The following is a 27,338-nucleotide window of genomic DNA, read 5'->3' as shown; positions in this document are numbered from 1 at the left end:
CCCCTTCTGTTGGAGTTAGTAACTACACCTGGAATGCCACATTTCTTCTGTAGGTTTGGAAATCTCAGATGATTTAATTCTAACCTAGGTTTTGAGCAAACTATCATTGACATCTTCCAGAAACGCCATGTATGTATGACAAAACATAATGACAATGGATATATGATACGTTACAGACCAAATGAAAACTGGTGCAACCTGAATTTTCAAGTTGACAACACATATATGTTGCGTGGCAGTCACGATTGGGGTTTTTTTTTTTTTAAGCTAATTTTTACAAGTTCTCACGACAGCCACGTGACATTGAAGCAGCCTAAATGGTTGTGAGAGGCCCTTGGCTTGATGAGAACACAACCTCAGACCCTGGCTTATATGAAAATCCATCCATTCCACCGCTTTATCTGGGGTTGGGTCATGGAAATTAGCGTGAAAACATTGTTTTAAGTCAGTCTTTACATTACTATACTTTACATTAACTGTGGCTGTTGTAGTGATAGTTGTAGATATGGACTGTCACTTTTTACTGAAAAAAATGTTTGTGTACATTTTAAGGGGCATTGCCCGAGTATAAAATAATCATTTTGATTATCAATTCTAAAAAGATTTGTTAGTGAGAACCGTAGTAGGAGCATTTACATTTTAAAAATGAACAGGACCGGGTAAAAATTTGTGTGTGTTTGTAGAAATCGCCGTGTATAGTCATAACTTGTCTCCACTCAGTATTTCACTGTTTAAATACAAAGCAACCTGACCCCAGTTCCTGACTATGATTTCTTTCCTTGTGAGTCAGCAGGAATGTGAGGAATGACCTGTCCCCTTTCCCACCCAGTTTTTCTCTGCCCATTTTTAGGCAAAAAAAGAATCTCCGCTTCATTCTCCCTTTTTATCCTCCTTGTCACTGTACCTCAATGCTAATAACTGTTTCCACTCTTCTCCTGCTCCATCTTTTTTTTTTTTTTTTTTCTGGGAGCGTGTTCACATGCTCTTTTCAGTTACTTCAGCCCTTTTAAATTTCCACAAATGACAACGTGACGGACTCTTAGCTGGTGCATATTTTGTGCAAACCGCAGCGAGACCTCAAAACCACGCGTCATCCTTGGTGAGGTCCCGCCTCCTCCGATTCCTGCATGTGGGGAAAGCTTTTGGAGAGGCAAGACGTCAACTCCCACTTTAGAGTCATCATAGTGTGTGGCTTGGCTTAACAACCACATCCAGTTAGCAAGCTGGTATGAAGGGAGAAGCCTGGTGTTCCTCCATTGCATGTTTTGGACGAAACAGCAGGAATCTTTAAAGAGTGTGGCTGAGCGTGAGGGGTATCAAACTTTCTTGGATCACTCACCTCTGCATGTGTTGACAGGCTCCTGCCGTCTTCCAAAAATGTGGTCTGTCTCTCATGTGACCACACGCAGCAGACCTCTACCGTCCATTGCTCACAGTCCTAAACCCCAAGCTGTGTTTGACGTCTGCACTGGAATTATTAGAAAATTAGTAGCTAACTTAATTTAGCTTGAAGAAATCAAAAGGATTTGGCCTAAAGAGGCACCACTCTGGAAGCCGTACAGCAGTTGTTTGTGTTCTGCTCGTCCAGGTGGGCCTGTCGCTTCATATTAGCGCACTTATCGGTGCCGATCCACTCTCACTGGCTATTTCATTTTGTACACCTGCACGCTGTAATGAAAGTGAATACAAAAGCAGTTTCAAATATTTTGCCTTCACACATACACACGATGCCCAGCTTTTAAACTCAATTTGAGAGTCTTTAGATGTTATGTGCATTTGCTGTAGCTGTGTGTTCCATTCATAAAACTGTGCCCGTGTTCATAATAAAGTCACATATTTGATGTTGAGTATGAAACCTTTCATCAAATTAATCATGTCTCAGTCGAGGCTTAGGTTTTTCTGTTTTTGGTTACAAAAGTGACAGGGTACAAACGACACCCAAGAAGAATCATTCAGCGCAGGTCTACTCCACCACAAATTGTAATCATAAGAACAAGCGGTGTTTAGAAATAGATAAATCCAAATGGTCTTTTTAATGTTACTTTGATAAAGTTGTGTCTTATTTCCTCTTGTTCTGTTTAGATCTGCAACAAAAATTATTATTTTAATAATCAAACAGTCTGTTTTTGTCTTTAATTTAGAAATCTGATTAAATACTTTATTGAAATATAGGACTCTTACAGATTGACACAGTAGAAAATAGGCAAACATTATTTGATTGTCACTGTTTGGTTGACAATGTTAGAAAAAAAATGTTGTTTTTTTTAATCATACTTACCCATTGTTAAAGTAAATGTTTATTTTGATTCAAAACAATGATCGTAATTGGAGAATACTGCATTTACTATTGAGGCTGAAAGTCCAAAGATTTGGACTATTTAAAAAATAAAAAAAACTTCCATAATCTAATTGCTGCACCTCCTAGCTCTACTCATAAACTACGCTGACACGATGAAAAAAAGTCATTCACATTTAGCTCCTACGTGGTTACCACGCATTCTGACTTTCGATCTATCTTTAACTCGGCATTGCGCCTTACCATTAATTACAATCTTTTGTCTACTTTTTTATGACGTGATTGAATCAACTGTACTTGCCACACTGCTGCTACTGTAAGGATATATCATGAACACTCACATTTTTATGTGTATAATCATTTTTTTTTTTTTTTAATGGTCAAGCTCAGACTGTAATTTTCTCTACTCTGACTGACTTTAGAAATACAAACAACTGTACCCAAGTGAAAAGTGGCTGATCCTTGACTGTGCGGTGCACCTTGCTATGGCTCGACCTCAGTCATTCAACTCCCTCTGTTTGTCTTTTTGTGGTGGACATGCAGCTGGACGGAACCGTGGACCTGGACGAGAGACGCCTCATCCGTTCAGCTATCCGCGAGTTGAGAAGGAGAGAGATTGAAGACATGGAGGCTGCACTGGCCAGCAAAAGGTTTCGCCACACACGACTCAAACAGCAGGAGGACAAGGAAAACCAGCACAGGTGAGGCCACACGCATAAACATGCTGAAACTGAATGTCCTAATTACAAACCGGCTCAGGTGAAATGGATATACTGTACTAAGCATTCCTCAACGCACCACTCGGAAAAGTCTGGAAATGTGAAGTCGCTTCATCGTAAATGGCAGCCACAGTAGACTTTCCGTTTTCCACAGTAAATAGACCCGTTTAATAGATGGTCTTCATATCAAGTTACCGAGTCAGCATTTAAAGTGCAAGTCAGATAGAAGAGTGCAAGCTGTCTCAAAAGATTTATTAGTGCATTTTTTTCCTATAATGGAATTTATGACAGTTAGGGCTTTTTTCTAAATACGTTTACAGTAACTGAGGCAAGAAAAATTGTTTCTTAAATTATTGTTAGATAATAGTTTTCCAACCAACATCTGATGAGAAAGTGTACAAATAAAGTGTTTCAGTCATCTCGAACGATATCGTTGGTGTTAGAATAAACAAGTCAGAGGAAATCTTTATCTAATTACTAGTGACGTTTCTATCGAAAGAAAAAAATACTGCCGTATTTAAGCCAGCACTTTGTTAGCATTGGTTGTACTCTCTTCGAGTGACATATGCTTGAAATCTCTCGAGGCAAGCCAGATTGCTTCGTTAAGAATTAGAGCCACAAAATCCTTGTTTGGCAAGTTTAACCTAAAAGAGATTAGAGATACTGTTTCTCCCAACTAATTGGATTGCAAGAAAAAGTCATTGGGAGAAACAGAGAAAAACTGTTTGATGGTGGAGCATCAAGGATATACAAACGTGTTTGTCTGTTTGTCATGGTTTGGAAAAGTAGTTTGCTAAAGTTGACCAAGAAAAAAAGGTTTGCAAGTTGACCAAAAGAGAAATGATTAGGCTCTTTGCTTGATATTTTTCTGTTTACCACAATTCCTAAATATTCCACAATAAATATTATTACATCACCCTTCACCCTATTTAATGCAAGAAACTATCTCTTGATACATTAAATGTCATGGTTGTCATAAGTCCTGACTTTGGATGCAGAGATGGCACACATGATAATGAGGGAACTCAAATAGCGTATGAGTAATAGAAAGCAAACCAGAAAAATGAGTCCAAAAATAAAGAGGATGAGAGGTGTCTATTTCAAACCAGCTGTGTCTGTAGTGCCAAATTTCTTCTGCTACAGTATAATTATTTCCAGTTATGGAATATTTTTTTTTTTTTGCATAGCTAAGACAATTTTCCATCCTGCTGCTCCTTCATATGAATCAGTGAAGACGTAGTTTGTATTGTGAAGTTGCGGACCAGTGATGATGACCATGTTATAATCACTATTTTGCGCTCTCAGGTCAGAATCCAGCACGACCTTGGATGTCCTGTCACACAAACTCAAAGCAATTAGAGATGTCGACGAACTCACCAAGATGGTGAGTATCAGCAGGGATGAAATTTTAATTAGGGACCAACATTTGTTTCTCGGGAGGAACTGATTGTTGAATATGTATTTGTCTTCCTCGTTTTGAAGCAGTTGAGGCAAACTACATTACTCGACTGCAAGCGGCAAAATCACTGTTGACTGTCACAACTAGTGTGTTTTATCTATGGTATGGTATGCAATGGCAGGTTCTCTGGGAGCATTATTCTGCTCAGTACAGCACTAGCGTTATGACATAATTATCATCCAACACTTTGGAATGTTATTTAAAAAAAAAAAAATCCTATGGTAAATTTTGTAAAATGGCTATTCCTCATTTAAATAACTATTTGCTGTTCTGTGAGGACGTCACTGTTATAGAAAAAAAGCTTGAAAGCTACATTTCAAATCACTCTCCGTTGACTGTTATTGCCCTCTTTATTGAGTTTGTTTGTTAAGTATATTTTAAATTGTACAGGTATCCTCACCGTGTGTCTTAAAAGTAGTGAACAGCTGATGCACACTAGGAAAGAGGAATATCCCCTGATGTTTTGCACCATTGGAGAAAAATGATTTCACTGTGGTATTGTTTGTTGTTTGTTCCAGCACAGAAAAATATTAAGGAGTTGTTCTGCAAAAATTTTCAATATAGGTAGAGCAATTTGTTACCACATGGATAAACATACAATTCCTTGCTTGTATTGATTTTGTAAATTACGTTCAACTTAAAATAATTAAATTTTATATATATATTTGATTTGTTCATTTGTTGTTTAAGTCGACGTATTGTAATTATGCAAGACCAGTGACACAACTAACAGTTGCCGACTAAAACGTTTGTCATTTGACTGAGGGAATTATACAGTCAAATATATAAACATGAATTGACATCAAGATAATGGAATGAATGCTTCAGAGTACAGCCTAATCCTTTGGTATGCTTGTAGCTCCGTGCTGCTGGTGAATATGAGGAGAGGAAGATGATTAGAGCAGCCATTCGACAAGTTAGAGAAGAACAGCACCAAGGTGAGTTTTATAATATCACACTCTGCCTGATTGTTAGTATGACATATGCACCGCACTATTACTGGAAGTCATTTTTTTTCCAATATTGAATTATATAATAGAAAGTAATCATGTCCAAAATCTGTCCCGGGGGATAAATGTGGACTACACAAATTTGTATTTTTCCAGAAGATGGCAGCAAACCTGTGGCCACGCTTTTGATAAAATGTTCTTATCAAACTCTACCTTTCTGAGGCCGTCACTCTAAAAATCAAGTCATGTGTTAGAATAAACCCCTCAATCCATGATTATTCTGTGGCCCTTTTCAACTTTTTTCTAAAATGGAGACCGTATAAAAAGAAAGTTGACAGGGGGCCGGTCCCTTCCAGGACAAATGAAAATTGATGGAAAATGTCCTCTCTCTCTCTCTCTCTCACTCACTCACTCACTCACTCACTCACTCACTCACTCACTCACTCTCACACACACACATGAAATAAACCAACTAGTTTACTGAAGCTGATATCCCACAGAGGGGCAACCGTGGGCGAGTGTCCGCAAAAGTAGCGGTTCTTTTGACCTCTAGGGTTCAGTGAAGGTCAGCAAGGTTTCCTTGCAACATGTGGCGGCCTTGTGGCAACCTCTGGCAAGATTGACCAAATCCTTGAGAGGATAAAAAAGCCACTACCTTCATGTACACTCACGAGGAAAAGGAAACAATCTCTTTTCAAACATATTCAGTGTAACACTTACATTACATTCACGGACCGATCACAATGTGGGAAGTCTGAAACAATTAACGCACATCAAACATAAAACCTCCGGATATAAACACAAGAAAGGAAGATGAGATTTATTCGGTTGTGCTATAGTTTTTACATAGTCGCCAAGGTGTTGGTACATCTTAGACATAGAACATAGAAAATACCAGAATTTGACCCCAAAAGTTAGGGTGCGTCCTATACACAGGTGCGTCTTATATTTGGGGAATTAGGGTACAAGTGTCGTGGCACAGTAACATGATACAAATCTCTCAATACGATAATTATCATGATACCGTGTTGAGATTGGATTGTATCAAAAGCTCACTTTGTATAAAAACTCATATTAAAGTTCATGATACTGGTAGGGGGAGAAAAAAAGCACAATGTTGTGTTTTTGTACTTAACCGCAGTGATAACAAAATAGGCCCATCAGTCATTTTATTGTCTTGTGTTCCCATAGGCTCAATGAGGCAAAGATCTTGAGAGATTATAATGATGTGATTGGCAGAATTGGGCAAAAAGTAATATTTTGATGCAGATATGCTGTAAAATGAAAGCGATGCTATAATGGATATTTTAATATCGAGAGCGGTAATATCGTTACATCCCTGCAACCAGACAAAACTTGCAAACTCTGACAAGGCAACTCGGTATGACCGGCGTGAAGATTTAATTTAAGCAATTCAAACAAGAAGCTAAACGGCCGGCGCCTGCACATTATCACCTGATCAAATCTCTTTGCACAAAAGTTTGGGTACCCTGATAGAAAGCAAAGTTTTATGATTGACTTGATGTATAAAGTCATTCAGTGCATTGGAAAAAGTCCATGTTTGAAGAGATCACCTTGAAAGCTGTGTAACTATGGTAGCACAGCATGTGTGATGCTCAACCAGATAGTGGATTCCTACCATTCTTTCATGCTGTCTACTGTGTGCAGTGCGTATGCCATTTTGTATCTCTGTGATAATTGAACTATGCGCTGTAAACACATGCACATTCTGTCCTGAGCCTATCCTGTCTCTCGCCCGCTCTTGCTTTGAAAGTACCGTAAACATTTCTGCCATCTCAGTGCTCATCTTTGTTTGCATCTATTCTCCAGTCGTGAGATGTCCAAATGATGGTGTACGCTGAAAAAGCTTGTGCCACTGTTGTAAATTGTGTCTTTTAGGGCCAGTGGAGAGGGTGAAAACCCCCGGTTGCAGCTTGGAGACAGAGAGTCTGGAGCCCCAGAGCATCAAGGGGACTGTGGTGAGTACAGTTAGAAGGAACATCAGCTTTTTGTAGGAATGCAGAGATCATTTAAATGTTCTAGGCTTATACTGAAATAAATAATCTTGAGTTAGGTGTCTCGTGACAGGCTGCAAATCTGAAATGAGCACTGGCTTATTTGTGGGTGCGGAGTTTGTTCGCAGGCCTGTGGTGGCCACTGGGGTTTCTGTGCTGCCACAATCAAGTATGCAGCACACAACAAGGAGTGTGTGACTTGAGTCACAAGCGCAATGTCATAAAGCAATGTTAAATGCAAGCCTCATGTGAACAGATGGATAAATTTGGGGTTGCACTTTTTGGTTGAGTTCTGATCAGTCCTTGTGTGTATGTCAGTAGACAAGTGCTTCATAGGGCTTCTTTTTTTACTGTGGAACCCCCTTTTTATTTATGTATTAGTTATTTATTTTATCTGATCATTTTTGCGCATGACCATCAATCGTGTGGACAGGGGTAGGTAGGTGTACAGTATGGTATTGTAAAAAACAAAGACTGTAATTGAAATGATTGTTCCAGTAAGGATAATGGTGCAGCCATCCTAGGGCCAGATCTTATCTTATGTACAGCTTTTTTTTTTTTTTTTTTTTTTTGCTTCGTTTTCCTGGACATCAGAATGACTCTTACCGTAGGTGGCCACTGTTGTGCTGTACTCAGATTAGGAAGCTATGACAGCAAGATGGCGTCACAGGATGTTGGAGCATTCAAGGTTTTTTTTTGCCTCACTTCCTGTAAGACAGCTGAGTGCTGTACAATGAGGAGGTCAAGAGTCACAGCAGGTGTGGGTGTGTGCTTCTGAGGAAAGAAGTTGGACAGCTCAAGGCAGACTGACAAACACACAGGCAGCCCACCAGCTGTGCTCCAGTAGCCTAAATTCGGCACTGAATCGTGTACGTGTCCAAAAGCAACACAAGCAGCGGCAGCGGGGATCTTTTCAGTCACATCACAGTAGCAGATCTCTTTGAGCTGTACGCAATTGTACTGTGGCAGATGAATCTTTCAGATAAGCTGCCTCAGCAGCCACGCACACACACACGAACACACACACAAATACATGCTCGTTGACATACACTATACAAAATGCATGCCACAAGCATCAAACTAACACCAGCATGTGAGACTTCAGATGGAAAATATGTTGGCTCGTTACATGGATTAATGTAATGTGTAGCCAAAAAGCATTAGACGATGACTGTTTTAAATGGCATGACGGAGTTACAGTAAAAGATTCCTTTGGCTTCTCATGAATCCACTTGGTGACAACATATTGAAACTTAATTATACGTTTCAAGTGCTAAAACGCTGGCGCAAAAGGCACGTAAGTCAGCACAACACTCCAGATGACTGTAAAAAAATGTATATATTTCACTTCTGTTTGGTTGAAGTAAAATCAAACCAAAAATGTACAGTTATATTGCAGTACCAATTGCAATTATCATTAGCGAATACCATTTAAGGTCAACAAACACTAACATTTAGTTCAAACATACATAATGTTATATATGTACAGTACACACATGATAGTAAATTCACTTAAACATGATGCCTCAACAATATTCCATGAGTAAACTTGTGAGTCGAGCTACTTTGTGGTCAACAGATTCCTCTTCTTCATCATCTCCTTCTTCTTGATAAGCAGGCTGGGCCCTCTTCATACCTGACTGCCTCCGGCTGGTTTAAAAGGCCCATATCATGATTTTAAACTTTGCACTGTGAAATATATGCATATAAATTACATTTGACACTTTGGCGATTTAATTTCTTATTAAATATTAGTTTTCTGGTACCGACTTGCTAACCAGGAAGTGAAAGCTATCTCACCCCCTTGATGACGTTGTACAGTGCCAGACGGTCACGAAACATTCATCCATTCATCATCTTGACCTGTCTTCGCACAAGGATTACGCGTGCTCGAGCCTATCCCAGCAGAGTGAAAAAAGGGGCCAAAAAGAGACATTTTACAGACATTAAAATGCAAAAACAATGTCAATACACTGCTCTCACTAACACCTATTTCTCCTATCAAATTTAGACCTGATGGAACTCGGTATTCATAACAATAGTTTCACCTGTGGGTAAATAATTTACTAGACATTGAATGTCCCAAACATAAATATTTGCCACTTTGGCATTTTTTTTTTTTTTTTTACAAGAAAACTGTTGTAATTAATAAATAAAATGTTGTTGATTACTTGGCCAACTCAGTGCAAAACTTCTTCTTAATTTTGGAACCAAAGCAAAACTCGATGACCAATGCTGAGAGCACACAATAAGCAATGAATTCTTAGAAATGCATTAATGATTTTTTTTTTTTTTTTTTTTTTAATTTCCAAAAGAAGTGTTTCCCCAGCTGTTCCCTAAAAAAGGTATTTATTTTGGGTTTTCATGCTCTTCATGAAATGATTCCTGTGTTGCCCCAAGATTCTGCCAAAGTCCTGTCTAAATAGGAAACTAACACACTAATGAGTTTTTGGAAGATATAGGACAATTAAATGATGCTGCCTTTTTTGCTTTTTTAAAATGAGTCTCTCTCAAAATGCTTAGGGAGTTAATTTTGTCGGTTTGATTCAATTTTGATTAATTTTGACTATGTTTGTGTTTTTGTACTCTGTGTGACCTGCTCAATTTAAGGATAAACAGTATATGTTGTGATTTTATGTAAATGCGGCACTGTTGAGAAACCCAAGGTCAAAAAGGAGGCAGTGTCAGAAGTTAATATTCAAGCTGGCAACCCATTAACTTATGTTTTTGTGTATGTGTGGTGGAATTGTGTATAGTGGGGTTTACATCCCTGTGGAGCCAGAATGGGAGGCAGAGGAAATTGAGGGAGTGGCTTGTTTGTACTATGTGGTGTGTGTGAGGGGGGTGTATATGTTTGTGCACATGCCGTCTGTGTGTATAATGACTTAGCGGACGTCCTGACTACAGAGGGTTAAAAGAGAGAGACAGAGAGAGAGAGAGCTAAAGGGGGCGGTCACTCTTGTTTAAGAGGTAAATGTCAGTCTTCTTTTCCTCCAGATGTGTGTCACCCGCCAAGTGCTCCATTGGCGTTTTCCCCCTCTCCATCCCCGTGGCACGGGACAAGCCAACTTGACAACTTTACTCACATTACATTTTTTTTTTCTTTTTTAATGATCTAACTGAAGAATGGAACAAATCTGCCCCTCTGGTTACGTTTCAGGTTTGTGAGCCAATTTAACTCACCGTTTTATCAATGGGTGTGAATGATGCCTTCTTGATGCATGTTGTCCCACTTAGTTGATTGAGACATGTTTGGTGATGCTAACCTTCCTACCATTTTGTGACACCAGGCCTCCTTGTGGGTTTGCATGCCATAAACTACAAGACAGGTGTCCTTAACGAGAGATCAGTGGCTGGGAGAGGAAAAGTGAGGTTTACAATAAGGTTGAAAGAGAGTGTATGGTTAGTTTCTTTTAGCTGGAAATGATGCAGTAAATAGCAAAAAACTTTTAGACTTTAGGATATTTCTTTTTTTTTTCCCCATATTGACAAAAAGATGCATATCAACCGATTCTTGATTTTTGTTTTCAATAAAGGAATAATCAAGGTTGTCAATGTATTGTTGATTAGAATGTTTCTGATTATGTGTTATTGTGATGTATGTCAAATATGACCAGGGTCTTTTAGATGGCTGCAATATACGAAATTATTTGGCAAATAGATTTCATTTATTATTTCTAATGTAACTTCTTACATTTTTGTTTTGTCAATTTTTCAACCATATGTCCACTTTGACAAAAACAAATTTGATTGAGCGCTGATTTGTGCTAGGGTAATAATCAAGGAGTGTAGTCAGTCCTGGTCTACTGTAGTATATTACATTCAAGTAGTCTCACTTAGTGTATTTTCCCTCTAATGGGTCTTTGGAATTTTCACCAGATTATAAACAAAGTCAATTTCCCAACAGCTTGACAGTCATAAAGATGTGAAGATCCTCTCAGCCTAAGAATGTGCAAAATAAAACATCCTTTAAAATCAAACTTGACCAAAAAAGGAAAACAAAAAAAAAACTTAATGTGAGATTCTAGAGTAATGCACCCAGGTGATGAAGAGTAAGGGGAATGGATTTCCTTTGTGGGTTCCGTCATCCCAGACTGTGATCCAGACAGGATTGCTACTGTTGCTTTGATTTTGGAAGTGGGCCGAGTGTGCGGAGGCAGTAATGGAAAAGCCGTCAGGTTTCGGCTCCTTTCCACATGATGGCATGGAACACTGATGCAAATTCCATGAAGAACACTAAAGCTGGCTTCATTAATCCATGTGTCTGAAACGCATGGCTCAAAAGGAGCTAGCCTCCGTTTTAGCAGTCCAGAGCCATACTGCTGTTAGCATGTGCATTTGGGGGTTCAGAAGAGTGCAGATGGCCTACGCCTTGCTGTGGTCACACCAGAGAACAGTCCCTATATTTTTGGTCATTGCTATGAGCTTTTGTAATTATAGTCTTAACACAAACATGCTCCTGTGGCCAAGTTGGGGTGAGTTCTTCAAAGAAGCGGGCCATCGGGCCGGTGTCACTGTTGACTCTTTCAGTTCTCAGCTGTCTGGATCAGTGGGATGCCGCTAATGACGGCATGGCAACTAGCAGCATCTCCATCCAGCCCTTTTTTTCCCTCTGAAAAATATGTTCCCAGTAGTTAAGTGGGAGCTGTGAACTGATGGTTGTCATTGCTTCCCGGAGCAACAGACAGGCAAGGGAAGGCTCTTTCTCTCTAATTGTGTTTATAGCTCAAACACCATTATTCCCCCCCGCGGCTCCTGTGTAGGTCCATTTACACAGAAGGTGCCCTTTGTATGCAACCGTGGCCATAATGGCTTGCCAATGTCTTCCTTCTGTTGTGTTAAATGGGGAAAAACCTAAGATTTCTTCCAAGCTCATCAAGTACTGCAATAACTCATTAAGGAAGATTTGCACAAAATTTTAACTTTTTGTGTAGTTGATTTATCATCATTTGTGAACATTGGCTATTGTCTTAAGAATTTGAAAAGAGATTTTCGTGAGGTCACTTGAGATTGTTGTTCCACAAGCGGAGGAAGCAAAATGGAAAAAATGGAGGGATGGGAGCATCTTGGTTCTCCATTTACTCTGCCACAAGGTTACAAATTCACTTCCTTGTCACTTGCACAAATTGATCTCAAACAAAGTCTGAGTTCATATACAAATTGTTGCTTTTGACTCTGCAAATGATATTCTTAATTGTCTTAATAGAGAAACACCTTTTCCTATTGTTTGTTGACATGTTTTTTTTCAAATGGAATTAATTGCTGTGCTTCATAACCTACTCAAGACAGAGAACTCTGCACTCAATACATCTCGTTTGTTTTTGAAAAAACTGCAGGGTTTTGTGTTTATCACACAGTTACTTCATTAATAGCTCTTTAGAATACATGTTAGTTGTTTGTCTTGGCTTTTTCCAGACTGGGAGTTTGAGCTTTCAATCCATTTGTCTGATTTCTAATGAGTTTTTTCTCAAAATCATATTGTTTTTAATTGCATACATGAATTAAAGTTACATTTAAAAAATGCGGTCTCTCCTCTTGTGGAGGGTTAGCTAACCCTTGAAGCAATATTTTTAATAAACAATATCACATTATAACAACAACAATTATTATTATTACAATTATTAATTATTGGTAATGTTAATGCGGCTGCCCTTTTCTCTGTATGAATTTGAAGTGTCAAATTTCAAGTGACTGTATTTGAAGGCACTCTATGTCTTGTACTTATGTTAGCAGTGATTTGTGCAGTATCTTGCAATAACAACTTGACAAGCGGTTTCTTAGTGTCCTTCGTCAGTGATATAATATGATTTAATGTGATGGCAATAATTTAGGATAAATGTGTCATGAGGAAGAGTCAAGGTAATCACAACGCAAACATTGTTCCAAGAAAAAAGTTAAAAAAAAAAGCTTAATTCAAATTATTCTCATTTGAGTGAGTCCATCTGTTTACATCTTACTTATACAACCCACAAAGTATCCACAAATTTTCTTCTTTAACTGGGTGACTTCATGCAGGCTTATTGCTAAGATTCACCTTAAACAAACAACTTATTGTCACTTTAGTCATACTGATTTGTCGGTTTTGACTTCAGTCGAGCTGATCATTGACAGTTCTTTGCCATTCTGGCATTGCTTGGATTCACTTCAAATGGTCATCTTCTGTGTTCCACAATGTCGCTCTGGTTTTACTTTCCATTTTAAATCATTGGAGATCATTTTGGCTAAGCACCCGACCCGTTTTTTTTTCCCTCCCTTTCAAATGTTTGATTCAAAGTTCACTTTTCTACTGAACACCATCTGGAGAACTCATTTTTCATCCAGTTTTCAGAGGCCCATTTACTGTACTTGATTGCCATCGTTTTTTTGTTTTTGTTTTTTTTTTAAAAAAGGATTTACCTCATGACTTGAAGCTAATACTATTTATTTTGAACACAGCCCTTTTATAGTAGTCAATATTAAATGTTGGTCCAGGTGGTTTTCCATGATTCTAGTAAACATAGTGCCTATAGCTTTTTTACGTTTTTATTTTACCATGTAGTTTCCAACTATAAACTTATTCATGTTGTTTACGGTGTTATGTCGGACTTATTTTTTTTCAACTTAACTGTTCTTGGACTAGTCTTCCTGATGCATCTGATGCTTTTAAGAAGTGTATCAAGGTTTCTTTAGCCTAAGAATAACCTTGTTTAATGTACAGTATCTGACGTGTCTGGATTTTTTTCTCCATATTCAAAAATATCAAAACCAGTCCTTCGAGAATATCCTTCTGTTGTGACTTTGCCCTACATTGTCGTTGTTTTTTTGTTTTTTTTGCCTTCTGGCATGAGGTAATTGTCAAACAAAAGGAGCATCATAATTTGGGTAATTGATAACATTGATAACAATTTTGGGTCACATGGTGGGCCCTTCTTTAGCCTGGCCTGTAGTAGGGAAATGAGACATGTGTAGACCATTCGAACTGCCAAAGCATGTGGCACACCATAGCTGCAGCTTCTAGCAGAGCAGTTGACCTCTAAAAGCAATCCTCAACTGACCTCACATTCATTTAATGGTTTTAACATTTGTGTGTGCGTGTGCGTGTGTGTGTGTGTGTGTGTGTGTGTTTTAATTTACAGTGGAGAGAGCAGGACTGTGAACAAGACCACATCAAATCGCAGATCTGGGAGTTGCGGGGCCAACACACTAACCAAAGCCGAGAGCTACAGAGATTGGGTGAGAACCACTTCTCTAAAAGTAGGGCACACCCTTACACTTGGATCCATTTTCCAAACTCCACACGTCTGTGATTGTTGCCATACAAAAGTTTGTATAGGCTGTAAACATTCACCTGAAGGTCAAATTTAGAAAACTCTGAGGAAAACACTAACCGTGTCTGTGCAATGAACCTGTGACTGCATTAAGGCAGCTAAATACAGCTTCCGCTCACACGCTTATTAAAACAGCCATCTAAAAGAGCTTTTCTTCCTAGGTGGCAGTTAGAAAGTCATATTCGTTTTGAATCTTTAAGACCTTTCATGTAGCTTTATTAACTGTGCAGAGGCACTCTAGCCACCGGCTTAAAGTCTTTTGCCTCTTAAGTGTGAAGACATTTCATAAACCATTGAGGCCATTAATAAGACGGCATGAATGCAAGCCTTCAGGGCAGAATGAATAGATTTTTTTTTTTTTTTAAATACTATCCCTGACAGTTGATAGTTATGTACAACGTTCCCTTGCTACATTGCGCTTCGTCTTTAATGCTCCACCGTTTTTTGTTTTTTTTTAATCGCGGAGACATTCTCTGAAGGTTTCCTGCATGACAAACAAGTTGACTGTAATCGCACATGTCACGAGCACTCCTCCAACGTCGACCTAGTGTGGAGCCCGTAGATGACCAATTAACAGTTTACACTCGAAATTCCAATTTATTAATACAGCGCTTTGTTTGGTCCTCACCGTATTGCTCCGACTGTGCGTTGTCACCCGCGTGTGAGGTGGAGACTGCCTGCTGGAGGCGCAGTCAACAACCAGGACAAGACTGGTCAGGCAATCAGTCAATCAGCTCACAGGCACTCCTACAAGACACATGATTGGCTCCCTGCGCAAGATAAACCAATGAGAGCAGGAGTGGATTACAACAGACTTGTACAAGCTATTGACTGATGTCTGTCTTTGGAGCATTCTCCAAGTGAAGCTCACATGCGATTGAGAACCCGCAGCAGAAGGAGAGCGATGAGGACAAAAGAAATCCCCCCCAAGGGATAACATTACAGTTACCAAATAAGGATTAATAAAGATGTAAGTAAATATGTGTGATACAGCAATGTTTATCAAATATGTAAAGTATAAGTGCTTTTCACATTTTGGAAATGCTGTTCCCCACATACACATTCATGAAAATTCATTCATTCCATAGACAAATGTGTTACCCACATCTAAAGCTAATTTTATCACTTGTTTTAACTCCTCCCATTAGATTTTGTAATTTCCTGTTTACTCATCCTTTCGTACAAGTGGTACAAGTGCTCATTCTACAGCCATAATAGAATTGTACGTAATCGTCCTCATCTAGCCATCCAGCTTTTTATGGATCTGTACTTTGGCTATGGGTTTTATGAACCAAAAAAGAGAAACCCGGCAGCCACAACTTGACAAAATAAAGCTGATACCAGAACAAAACCAATGTTGTCTTGATGTGGCGCTGCAAATCTCCTAATGTCCTGGATTTATTCCTGCCATATAATTTAAGACTGGGTGAAGTTTGTGTCAACAACAAAAAAAGACCACCAGTGAATAGCACTTGTCAACAAAGGCAGAGCACATTATGTGGTTGGGAAAAGAGTGAGTAGGCAGTGTGAGCTGGTGGTTTTTCGAGTGGCTTGTCCTTTTTTTAGGGTAAAAGTATGTGAAAATGAGAGCTGAGCCTGTAAAAAGTGCATTCTTTGGGACTGTCAACATTACAAAACCCATTCCCATGCTTCTTTCTCAGGCAAAAAAAAAAAACGTAAGTATTTACGAGCTTTAACTATACGACCAGCCATATTGCATTCTATAGCAATTCTTACGCCAGGGCTATGATTTGGAAAATTAAATGTTTGTATAGACTCAGCATTATGTCCTTGTCTGACATGACCGCTTGATGTTCTGCCCACCATGGATGCCTAAATGCAGTCTCACCACTTATGAAGTTGCAAAAATAACTGAACACGATAAAAATCTCTCAAATTTCCACTCTCCCTCTTTTATCCCTCGTCTATTTCCTCTCTTTGTATTCTTATAATGTGGTGACCAGAGCAATGCCCTTCTTCCCTTGACAATTGTGCTAAATTGTTTGTGGTTCAGTAAAGTATAATGCAGCACATTTATATCCAACCTTACATGTTAAAATTTGTGTGTTGTTGTTTTTTGTTTATTCTTATTTATATATTTTTTTTATGACCGTAATGAACTCTTTCCCTGCCATTGACGACCATAGACGTCAAAGATCCATTTTGTGTAAGTTGTGTAAGTTTGTTAACTTATTCTCTGTCTGCCTAGTCAAATGGACCTTTGAAGACTAAAGCCGTCAATGGCCGTAAATGATTCATAAACATAAAAATAGAAAGCATTGTCATGTGAATAGTGTTAAAAAAAAAAAAAAAGAAAAGAAACAAGCTATGCCTTGCAAGGAGTGGGGGAGGGTGTCTTGGAGCTCCACCTCCACGCTACCAACTATCAAAATCAAAGAAAGGGTGAAAGAAACATTATCTCTGTTGTGGGGTTAACGTCAGCTGCTTGATAACTTGAGTCTGATCTGTTTTTTTCATCTCTGGAATGTGCACAGACACAGAGATATTCCCCCATAAATCCAACTGTTGTGTGTTTAGAGGTAAAAAGGATGTGGGTGCTGCTGTGTAGTTTGGATTGTGGTTTCCTGAGGAGAGAGGGAGCAGTCAAGGAGCTCAGACAGAAGGGAATGAAAGCTCTTGTCTCCATTTCACTTCTACTTCCTCCTTGATGTTTTGCCACCTTCAACAGCGCCGCCTGCGCCGTCTCCCCACTTCCTCCTCTTTTATTCGTAGCACAATCTGACAAGTCTAACTCAGGAACACGGGCCAGTCTGGAGGAAATGCAGACATCCCGTCATGTCTCCTCTGATCCTGGCCGATATTATTTATCTTGGTCTCTTTGAGCTGTGTGTGTCTGCTAGTATTTATTTTCCTTTTTTTTTTTACGCACTTAAATGTTACCTGTTGCTTCTTCTCAGAGGAAAAAATTGAATTCTAAAAACTAGGGATGCACAGGTAACCTTATTTTTCCAAACAGAATTCAATTTGAAAACAGAGTGCCGATTCTGGATGCCATTACAGCTCAGAGCTACTATTATAAAATAATGGCCATTATAAGTATGCTAGTTTTCAAAGTTGTTTTTTTTTTTTTTTTTTTGAAGAGGAGCAGCACTTTTGTTACATGCTCATTTTTCAGGTGCTGCTGAGCTAGTTTAACAAAATGCAAGCAGCTCATGTCAGCTGCAGAGGTTGGAGTATTTTTCAGAGTTTTTTTTTTTTTTTTTTTTGCAGTGTTTCTGTTTGCAGTTTTCTTTTTCTCATACCAATGTTTTAGCATTCCTTTCTTCTTTTTTTAAAACGAGTACATACTCCAGCATCACTATTTTAAACCCATGTTTTACTGTTTATTTTTTATGTTGCAGGCTCCAACTCAGGCATGGTGCTCGTTCTTGATCATCTGGTCAAAGGGGGGGATGGCTCTGGACCTCTTCTGATCCAGGCACAGAGAGAAGCAGTGGCCACAGAGCCCGACTTGGTTTTGTCTCACCGTGAGAGGTCAGATTCTGTAGTTCCAGACTGCAGCGTTGCCTCCTTACGTTCCACATCCAATATGGATTCTCAGACTACAGAAAAGAGCCTGAGCTCAACCTACAGAGCACGTTCAGATTCTGGAGCCTCAGACAGAAGCCAGTACTCGTCTCAGCGTAGCAGACAAGACTCTGGAACATCAGAGCATAGTATCGAATCCCAGTCTTGCATCAATCAGACAGTTGGCATAGATGGCTCTGATTCATGTATCGGGCTACCATTAGGTTCAGGAGATTTTGACAGCATTGATTTGTCACGAAACCGCAACGACTCTGGAACATCAGATCGCAGTGTGAGTATGTCCCCTGAAGAGAGTTGTCCGACAGTGGAAGAGGACATGGGCAAAAGTGTCTCAGCTCAAGGTGCCGACTCAGAAACAGAGATCAGAAGTCACGATGATTCCAATCTCCACGTTCCGGCCAGCCACGACCACCTTGTAAATGTTGGCCAAGATCTTCCAGATGGATCTGTCTTGTCCCGCAAAGCTGTTGAAATTGGACCAGTCAATGGCACCGCCGAGGCAAAGCATGACTTCCTGAGACAAAAGGTAAACTGTCTTTTTGATTTTCATAGACTTTATTGAATCTTTTCAATTCAATATACGAAACATAAAGTGACACCTTCAATAAATAAATAAGGTTATTATCAATGAAAATTGTATAAGTATACCTAAAACTATATCCTTAACATTATTAAAAGAAAAAAGCAATATAAATCAACTTTCAACAACTGTTAGCTGCTTTTTTTTTTTACAGCGTTTATAGAGGTTAAACATTAGTCTAAAAATGGGGAGGGGGGGGACAAGTGCGTCGAAGTGCCAGAAAAAAAAAATGATGCCAATCCTTATTTTATTGCAATTACACTTCACATGACAAAACCAAAGCCTTTTCCCTGGGGTCTTCTGCAACCGCCTGGCATTGCCTTGCGCCCTCCGAAGGGGGGCCCGCCCCACTTTTTGAAAAAGACTGGATTAAGAGAAAAAAATAAAATTACACATTGTGCCTTTAAACTAAGTAACACTGCTACTGTCAAAATCATTCCGCCAGAGGGCGCTGTTTAGTCACAAAGCTTGCATTTGTCAAAAAGCATATGGTGTGAGTGAGCTCTCACTTTCTTTCCCCTGACACCCACTCGACACTTATGCGACACCCAGGTTACAGTGGCATCCATAAACACATTGTGCTGACATCCATCGCTAGGCTGTTTATCATTTGTTGCTTGGATACATAAACAAACACTTCTGCACCTGAGGATCTCTGCTTCATGTCATCAATGTGTGAGTTCCACCTGTTGTCAAGGAAGAGATGGCAGTCTTCTGTCTTTCTTCAGCCAAAAGCACAGAAGACACAAATTCCGTTTTGCGTTATCATTAACTGTGAATCCTCATATAGGGATCCTATGATGTTTCCCCATAAAATGTGTTTACCCAAGGAGAGCTTCAACTTCTTTTACTGTCCATGTCGACATGGGCTAATGCTCACTCGCCTGAATGTAATGTAAACACTCAGGGGCCCTGCAGCCAGAAAAAGAACAGGGGCCCCACAACTTTACTCAAAACACTAATGTTACGTAATAAGAAACGGGCACTCAATTTTGTACTGATTATGTGTGGCTCTCACAACGCCCGTTCATTACAACATTAAAGCCTCTTCAATGAGAGACTCTGCCATTCTAAATGGAGCATTTTGTGTTTGTGATTCCTCTGCAATTGAACTCTATATCTGTATACCCCTCTCAACTGATTGTTCTATTCTGTTTGGTTTCCTTCATTTAGATGGCAGCATGTGATCCAACCCTCACTCACGGCAAGGATGCCGGTAAGGAAAAAATGCTGTGTAGACAGAGTTGCCTTGTAGTATAAGTGACCTCAATTATTGTATTTTTTTCCAGATTATTTAAGGGGGGGGGGGTTGACCAACAATTGACCTTGCTGATATTTTGCGTTTTGACCAATATCGGCATCAGAATTTTTAAACTTCTCATGACAGATAGCAAGTCAATTTAAAACTGTGATAACTGTGGCTAACTATTTCTTTGAATTTTTAGTTTACTTTTTAATTATTTAGTGACATTTTAACATTTCAGGTTTTTTTAATTTTCAAAAACTTTTACCATAGAAAGCGCTATTGTGTAACTTCAAGACATCCTCTTTACCCTGGTCTTTGTTTTAAAAAAATATATATACTAAATTTATAAAACACAACAGTCATAGACATTTTACTGAGTTGGAGGATTTTATTTATTTTTTTTGCCAGTATTTTCCCCTTTTTCTGAAAACCAATGTCGGCTTCAAATATCAGTTATCGGCCTCTTTCACTATTGATAATCAGTAGAAACATATCAGAAGAAAAATAGCAGTCTGACTCTAATTACTATGATTAATAGTGTTAGTTCTTGCTTTGACTTTGATGCAAATATTTGAGAAACAAACAATGTTTTGTGGCACTGCGCTGGGGTTCACAACAGACCATTTGGCAGGTAGTGAAAAACATTTTCAAACAAGACGTTCAAGTCAATTAGCCTAATGCTGTCACATTATGGGAAATGGCAAGACATCACGGATGATGTCATAGATGGGCCAACAAATAGCATCTGTGGCAGTGTTGTAGCATTTTATTAAATTGATATTTGAACAGCAACGCAGACGGACAACATACTGAAACATACAGGCATATTTCTTTATGCTTTGAGTAAAACAGCTTCTGTTACGTCAGAGTGCTTTTTCACTTGCAGTAATTGTGAAAAACTCTTGTTTAATTGCCTGACTATATTTTACTGTTGCCCGGGGGCCAATTTGTAAGGACCAAAATGATATGCAATGAATTATGAAAATGTGACAATAAACTTTTTTCCATTCGATTGGGGGGAGGCAGGAACACACTTATCTTTTCATTCATTTCAGTGAAGAAAGAGAATTTGAAATGCAAACCTCTTTATTGAATAAATTAAACGCACATCTCAGGGCACCATTGTACAGTATGTGTCTAATTGGATGCAATCACAGGTAACAGCAAAGGTATTTTTTGTCGAATACCAGTTAATGATTTGTGCGGCACTTTTTGTATCTGTGGGGAACATAATACTGTACAGGCATGTAAAAGTTGGGAAGCAGGATTCTTGAAGTTATGCAAAGTGGTTGAGTGGAGCCTTTCAATTGTGTGTGTGTGTGTGTGTGTGTGTGTGTGTGTGTGTGTGTGTGTGTGTGTGCGCGCGCTTGTGCGTGTGTGTGTGCGCGCAACTCAAAGAAAGTATATAAGAATGTAAACATCGTAAGTTCAGGTGGGATTTCACCTTGTCTTCATCTTCACAGCACCTGAGAAGAAGGATGTTCAGCTGGAGCAGTCAAAGCGCAACAATTCTGTTCGTGATCGGATGCGCAAGTTCAATGAGTCCAGTCAGAACGTCATTTTACCAACTTTGAAGAAGACTCCTCTGAGCAGCAGCAGCAGCCAGACAAACTTCTCCAGAGCTGCGGAACTGTTTACTCCCACTACAACATCCTTCAACTCCTCTGGCAACAGGCCAGCATGGGCGCGCACAGACTCTGCATCTCACACCTCTGCTGCGTCCAAGAGTCAGGCCACACCTCAGCTCAGAGGTGTGGCTAACAAACCTCTGTCTTCACCCACCCAATCCCAGCAGTCCATGGGTGTTACAAGGCATCCGGCTGAGAAGAGTGAGCCGGTCTTGAGGGATTCAAAGGAAGACCATACTCCCGGGAGAGAAGCTGGGCAGCAGTCCACCCAAGAAGAAGCAGACCCAGACATGAAGACGTTCCTCACCATTGAGATCAAGGATGGTCGCGCAACATCTGGATCCTCGCAGAGGGCCAACATTGTGCCCATCAGCAACATGTCCCCGCGCATCACCGCTACTCCTTTGGGGCAGAGAACAGGTAGGACTTGTTAGCAACAGCAAACTCACTTATTCTTATTTCTCTCTTATGTTTTAGCTATGATTTTGATAATTAATGCAGAGTGGTTTGGCAGCAGTCGTAATTAAAGCTGTAGAAGGTGGCAGGCACCAGTGACAGGTCACAAGTGAGATGACGATGAAGCCTTTTGTAAGATTTCTATGAAGAGGCGCACTTGTCCTTAAGGGTGATTGTTGGAAAGAGGCCTTGCTGTGTGGGTGAGGTCAGTAGTTCACCACAGAAAGTATATCGGGACAAAGGACACAACAACGGTCCCTCTCAAACCAGACTGAATAGTGGAATTGAACAGACCTTGTAAACCAACACACTGTTCTTTGATTTTCTACTATGTGATTGGCGTTCTATGTCGAAGTCTGAAGGGTCAGTTGGAGGTTCACTGGCATCTCATTTTAAGCTACTGACAGTCCAGAGCATCTTATAAAATTTATTTCATCCATTGCTTAGAGGATTATTTACTGACACGTTTTAGGATGCCCTTTGATCAGTTTGAGGCTGTTGTATTCATTTCCAAGTTTCCATGTCACACAACTGGAGAAAAACGTTTGTTAATTTGCATTCATTAAACAACCACATTGTAATGTTTTCGCAAAATGTATATTAGTTAGTATAGAGGCTTTTTAAATCATGATTTGGTGTTTGTAAGTTGATCATTTCGATTTTATTCGAAACATATCACCCGCAAACCCCCCGTTCAGTTTGTTTTTGCACATTTACTAGCTAAACGCTCATCAAATATATTGGGTACATTGGGATTTGGTGTATCTTGATGATGCATATGCACACTCATTAAAAGTGTCGTCATGTACATATTTCTGTCTTGCATCCTGTCCAGCTTAAGTCTGATGTTTATGGCTGTCTGGCATCTTATGTAACTGACTAATGGCTTCTCATAGCATGCACACATATTTATCGGGGCCTTTTCTTTATGTACGGTGCCTAAAATATGTATCTGTGCCTATTTTAGAGTTTACCCTTGGTCTCAGAGCTACACCCTTCAAGATCTGCTCTTCCCCCAGCATCTCTTCTGGATCCTCCATTAAGGTACTGGCCTTGGGAATTCTAAATCATTAGAGGCTCCCCAGAGATGTTCAAAACATGTAAAGTGTGATCTCTAACACACTCAGTTGAGGTTATTGTGTTTAAACGATTCCACAGTGTTTCTCTGCAACAGAAATCCCCTATAAAGGAAGCACGCATGTCTGTTCAGTGAAAGCCGGACAGAATAAGAAAAGCGTAGGGACGAGCAATGTTTATCAAATACAGAGAGGCTAGCCAGTCACATCTTTCCTTCTAGGGTATATGAAGGAGAGCAAAGGAGGAGGAGGTGCTCTGGGCTTTCCTCCTTTTTTCCCAGCAGGCAAATGCCCGCCGAGATGCGTCCGTGTAGTGTTGGTTAAATCACATCTGTCTATCATCCATCACACCGAAAGTCAAGTTGTTCCATTGAGTCTTTATTTGGCCGCGCTTAAGGTGCATCTCTTATGGGGAGCGTACAGACGTGACTGTTGATGGAAGAGAGTGACTGCTGCTAGAGGCTTCTCTGGGCTCATTGAGGAGTTAAAATCCAAATTGTTGCCTTCTTTAACCTCCACCGCCCTCCAAGAAAGGAAGTGTTCTTGTGAACTGAGGGCAGGGAAGAGGGGCGTGAGGGTGAGGAGGAGGAAGTCTTGCCCACTCTTTAACATCACTGGCGAGGGCAGACTTAATCTGAATTTGGCATCAGGGAGTTGCTTAATTGGTGCTAGGAGGAGTCTTCATCAGACTGCAGTCTTGATATAAGGTGTTGGAATGACTGTATGCATCAGTTAGAGCCTCACTGAGGCAAAGATACCACCTAAGACACTTTATCAGAGTTTTTGACCACGAGGTAGCATTTTGCAGAAGATGACACTGACAAACCTGAACACACCAATCTAATATACAGGTAACCTTATTCCATTTTTTTAAGTATATGTGCAATTAAGTTTTATGTGATCTTTTCACCAACCAGGACAAAGATATGGGGCTACATATTTATGACGGTCACTTACTGTTCAGTTTTTCAACCTAAATTGTTGTTTTGCTGCAAAGTTTTATTTATTTAATTTTTTTCCGTTTTGTGTGTGTGTGTGTGGGTGTGTGTGTGTGTGTGTTAACACACTAGCGATGACCACATGCTTGCACTCCCTTATAAACAAGGAACGCAACAATGGCAACGTTATTATATCACTTGTACGTGGATATCAAGCCCTTTATTTTACGACTCTGACTTTAAGTCTTTTTTAGTTTTAATCTATCATTTGGTTTATGGCAACATTAAATATGTAAAATGTTATATTTTTCTTACTGCTACATAGCTCAGACGTAATATCCAAAAATCCCAAATTTGTGTGGCATTGCTTTGGATTGTGCTGCGGAGGTGTTAGAATTAATCAATTAATCCAGAACTAACCAGTCAAATTGTGCAATAACTGTTATCATATGTTATGATAACAGGCATTTGTGGGGGATGTTAGTTTTGACCAATATACACCATGATGTGACCCTCCAGCACAACATCGATCAGAAGCCAGGCGGACTTTTCAGCCATGTCAAATATACAGTTTATATCAACACTGCTGTATCTGCAATATGTGACATAACTGCACATGTGCTCCCTTACCTTGAAGCAGATAACCAGGTCATCCAAATGTCAGTTCCTGGGTCTCTTTTTTTTTAAAGAGCCTTCTTTTAATTGAAACAAAAAAGTGTATAGGTTTGAAATTCCTTTTGAGTAACCATGTTTTCTAATATGTATTTTAAAACATCAAAACTGTGTTGAACCATTAAAATGCGATCAAAAGGTATTTTCGTCATTTTAAATGTAAATGTTTTCATGTTTTAATCATTAATTAAAATTCTCTTTGCGATCATTTGACGTTAAATACCACATATACGGAGCATCATTAAAACAAGCAAACTTGGGCAGACGATGCCTTATAAATTCATTGTAAACTTATGGAAAAGTTGTTAAAGGGTTGAGGCCAAAGAAACAATTTTGCCCAATTTCTTTTATTGAGATGTGAAACTTCCTCTGATTTTAAAGTGTTCAAATCTTAGATGATAACCTTACTTGCCGTTAGAATTTACTCTCAATGTTCATTTAATACTTCCTGAAAGTTTCAAATCAATAACTTTTTCCTAATGTACTCGTTGCTATAAACTTTGCCAAAATTTTAAATGTTTTAAATATGTTTTTCTCAGCTAGTGCATTCAATTTAGCAATTTAAATTTCTGTAACTCCATAATTTTTTGAGCTACCGCCATTTATTATAGATTGTTTTAAAGGATGGAATTTTTGTGCACAGTTAGAATACATGTGCTTCAAAATTCTTGAAAAGTAGACCTTCACTTTTCTGATAGGTAATAAACTATCATTGGCTTGATTAGTTCAGTTAACAGATCAAGGGTACAATTTTTATTACATGATTTCATAAAATTACTCTTATAAGAGGGTTGCAGGTAAGGTAAGGGTTGCAAATCTGCACTAATGTTAACTTGCAGGAGAAGAAATCTGTTTAGCTAGCAGTTACTGCTGACCAAGACGAAAAACTTAACTGATGTAAATAAGGAATAAAAACAATTATTGTGTTATACTGATTATATGCATAACATGGTGAACCGCATATAAAGTAAATCCTCCGATTTCAGAATCTCAACTGTAAATATTGTCTGATTTCTGTTCTTTCATGTAAGCATACTTTAAAAAAATCATTTGTCAAATCTTGTTTATTTTAAGAAACAATTTTCAACATTTTAGCCATTTTGCTGACATGTTACTGAGCGAACCTGAAAATAATCATAATCAATTTATCATCTCAAAAGCGTATATCTTTGCGTCCAACACTTCCACTTCAGTGGTATTGCTTTATTGTTCCCTATTTAGTTTTGTTTAGTAATTAAATTAATAATGAAGAACAATGTAACTAGTGCAGTAACTTAAAAATATTCTACAATAACATTTACCTGGTATAAAATAAATCTTTATCCTATTATTTGATTCTAAAAATATATGACAGCTACGGCCCTATGTGCAGATGTACAGAAATGCCTGACTGTTAATATCCAAGGTGGACCATAAAATACTGTAGGTGAGGAAAAATAGTTTAGGTTTTTTTTTTTTTTTTTAAACTGTATTTTGGGGGTATACTGTATCCTGGTAAGGATTTATAGATACATTCTCTTTATTTTTATCGCTGGTCGCGACACTATAGGGCCTCATTCTCTGATCTGTTTGTGTGGTCTTGTCTTCTCCTCGGTGGTCCTCGGTGCTCCTCTGTGTCAAATCTCGATTTCCTTCGTTGTAGTTTTATTGCTTCTGTACTGGCGACAGCTGTGGCCAGAGGCAATGTTGCCTCTTTGTCTGACAGCTGAACATCTGCCCATTTCAGGAGCATCTGGATGAAATTAATTATTTATTAAGAATAGTTTTTTGTTTAAGGTGATTTTGATAATAGCAAAATATTTTAAAAACCGTAATTGTACAACTGCATAAAAGTAATGTTTTGAAAATTTGGGGGTAAATTATAATACACACACAAAAAAATATATATATACTTTACGACTAGAGATATGCAGCCATGCATACTATATCCTAAATATCCATCCATCCATTTTCTATAGCCGCTTATCCTCACAAGGGTCGCGTGCTTGCTGGTGCCTATCCCAGCTGGCTTCAGGCAGTAGGCGGGGGACACCCTGAACTGTTCGCCAGCCAATAGCATGGCACACCAGGACGAACAACCATTCACGCACCCAATCACACCTAAGGACAATTTAGTGTGGCAAATACACCATCCATGCAGGTTTTTGGAGTGTGGGAGGAAGCCGTAGTGCCCGGAGAGAACCCATACGGGCATGGGGAGAACAGGAAAACTCCACACAGGAAGGCCAGAGCCAGCTGCAATTGAAGTCAAGTCCCTTAACTGTGATGCGGACGTACTAACCACTCATTCACTGAGCTGCTTATCCTTAATATCTATGGCATGGGCAAATTTGGAATAAAGTTTGACCTGTAAAAAAAGACTTCTGTATCCAGAGCCCTCAAGTTCAAAACCTGTCAAAGCAACGAACATAATCGAAGAGAGGCAATTTCAAAGCTTCACGAAGAAA

The 27,338-nt window shown here is 39.2% G+C and overlaps 1 protein-coding gene across 5 annotated transcripts in view; it reads left to right on the top strand.

Moving 5' to 3' along the window:
• Positions 1-27,338, top strand: part of smtnb (smoothelin b) — a 51,587-nt gene that overhangs the window by 13,035 nt on the left and 11,214 nt on the right. For 4 of the 5 annotated variants that reach the window (XM_088417894.1, XM_088417877.1, XM_088417904.1 and 1 more), the window contains exons 2-10: positions 2,840-2,997; positions 4,321-4,399; positions 5,334-5,412; positions 7,324-7,403; positions 14,555-14,651; positions 18,109-18,821; positions 20,049-20,091; positions 21,585-22,169; positions 23,173-23,249. In XM_088417894.1, the coding sequence (XP_088274020.1) occupies positions 2,840-2,997; positions 4,321-4,399; positions 5,334-5,412; positions 7,324-7,403; positions 14,555-14,651; positions 18,109-18,821; positions 20,049-20,091; positions 21,585-22,169; positions 23,173-23,249 (1,911 nt within the window). Of the gene's footprint in view, positions 1-2,839; positions 2,998-4,320; positions 4,400-5,333; positions 5,413-7,323; positions 7,404-10,451; positions 10,600-14,554; positions 14,652-18,108; positions 18,822-20,048; positions 20,092-21,584; positions 22,170-23,172; positions 23,250-27,338 lie in introns of those variants that run through there. The other variant, XM_088417912.1, reaches the window with a different exon arrangement.

Source organism: Hippichthys cyanospilos, chromosome 1 (genome assembly GCF_059441005.1).
Source record: "Hippichthys cyanospilos isolate Australia breed blue-spotted pipefish chromosome 1, RoL_Hcya_1.0, whole genome shotgun sequence".
NCBI lineage: Eukaryota > Metazoa > Chordata > Actinopteri > Syngnathiformes > Syngnathidae > Hippichthys > Hippichthys cyanospilos.
This window is presented reverse-complemented; position numbering and strand designations above follow the sequence as displayed.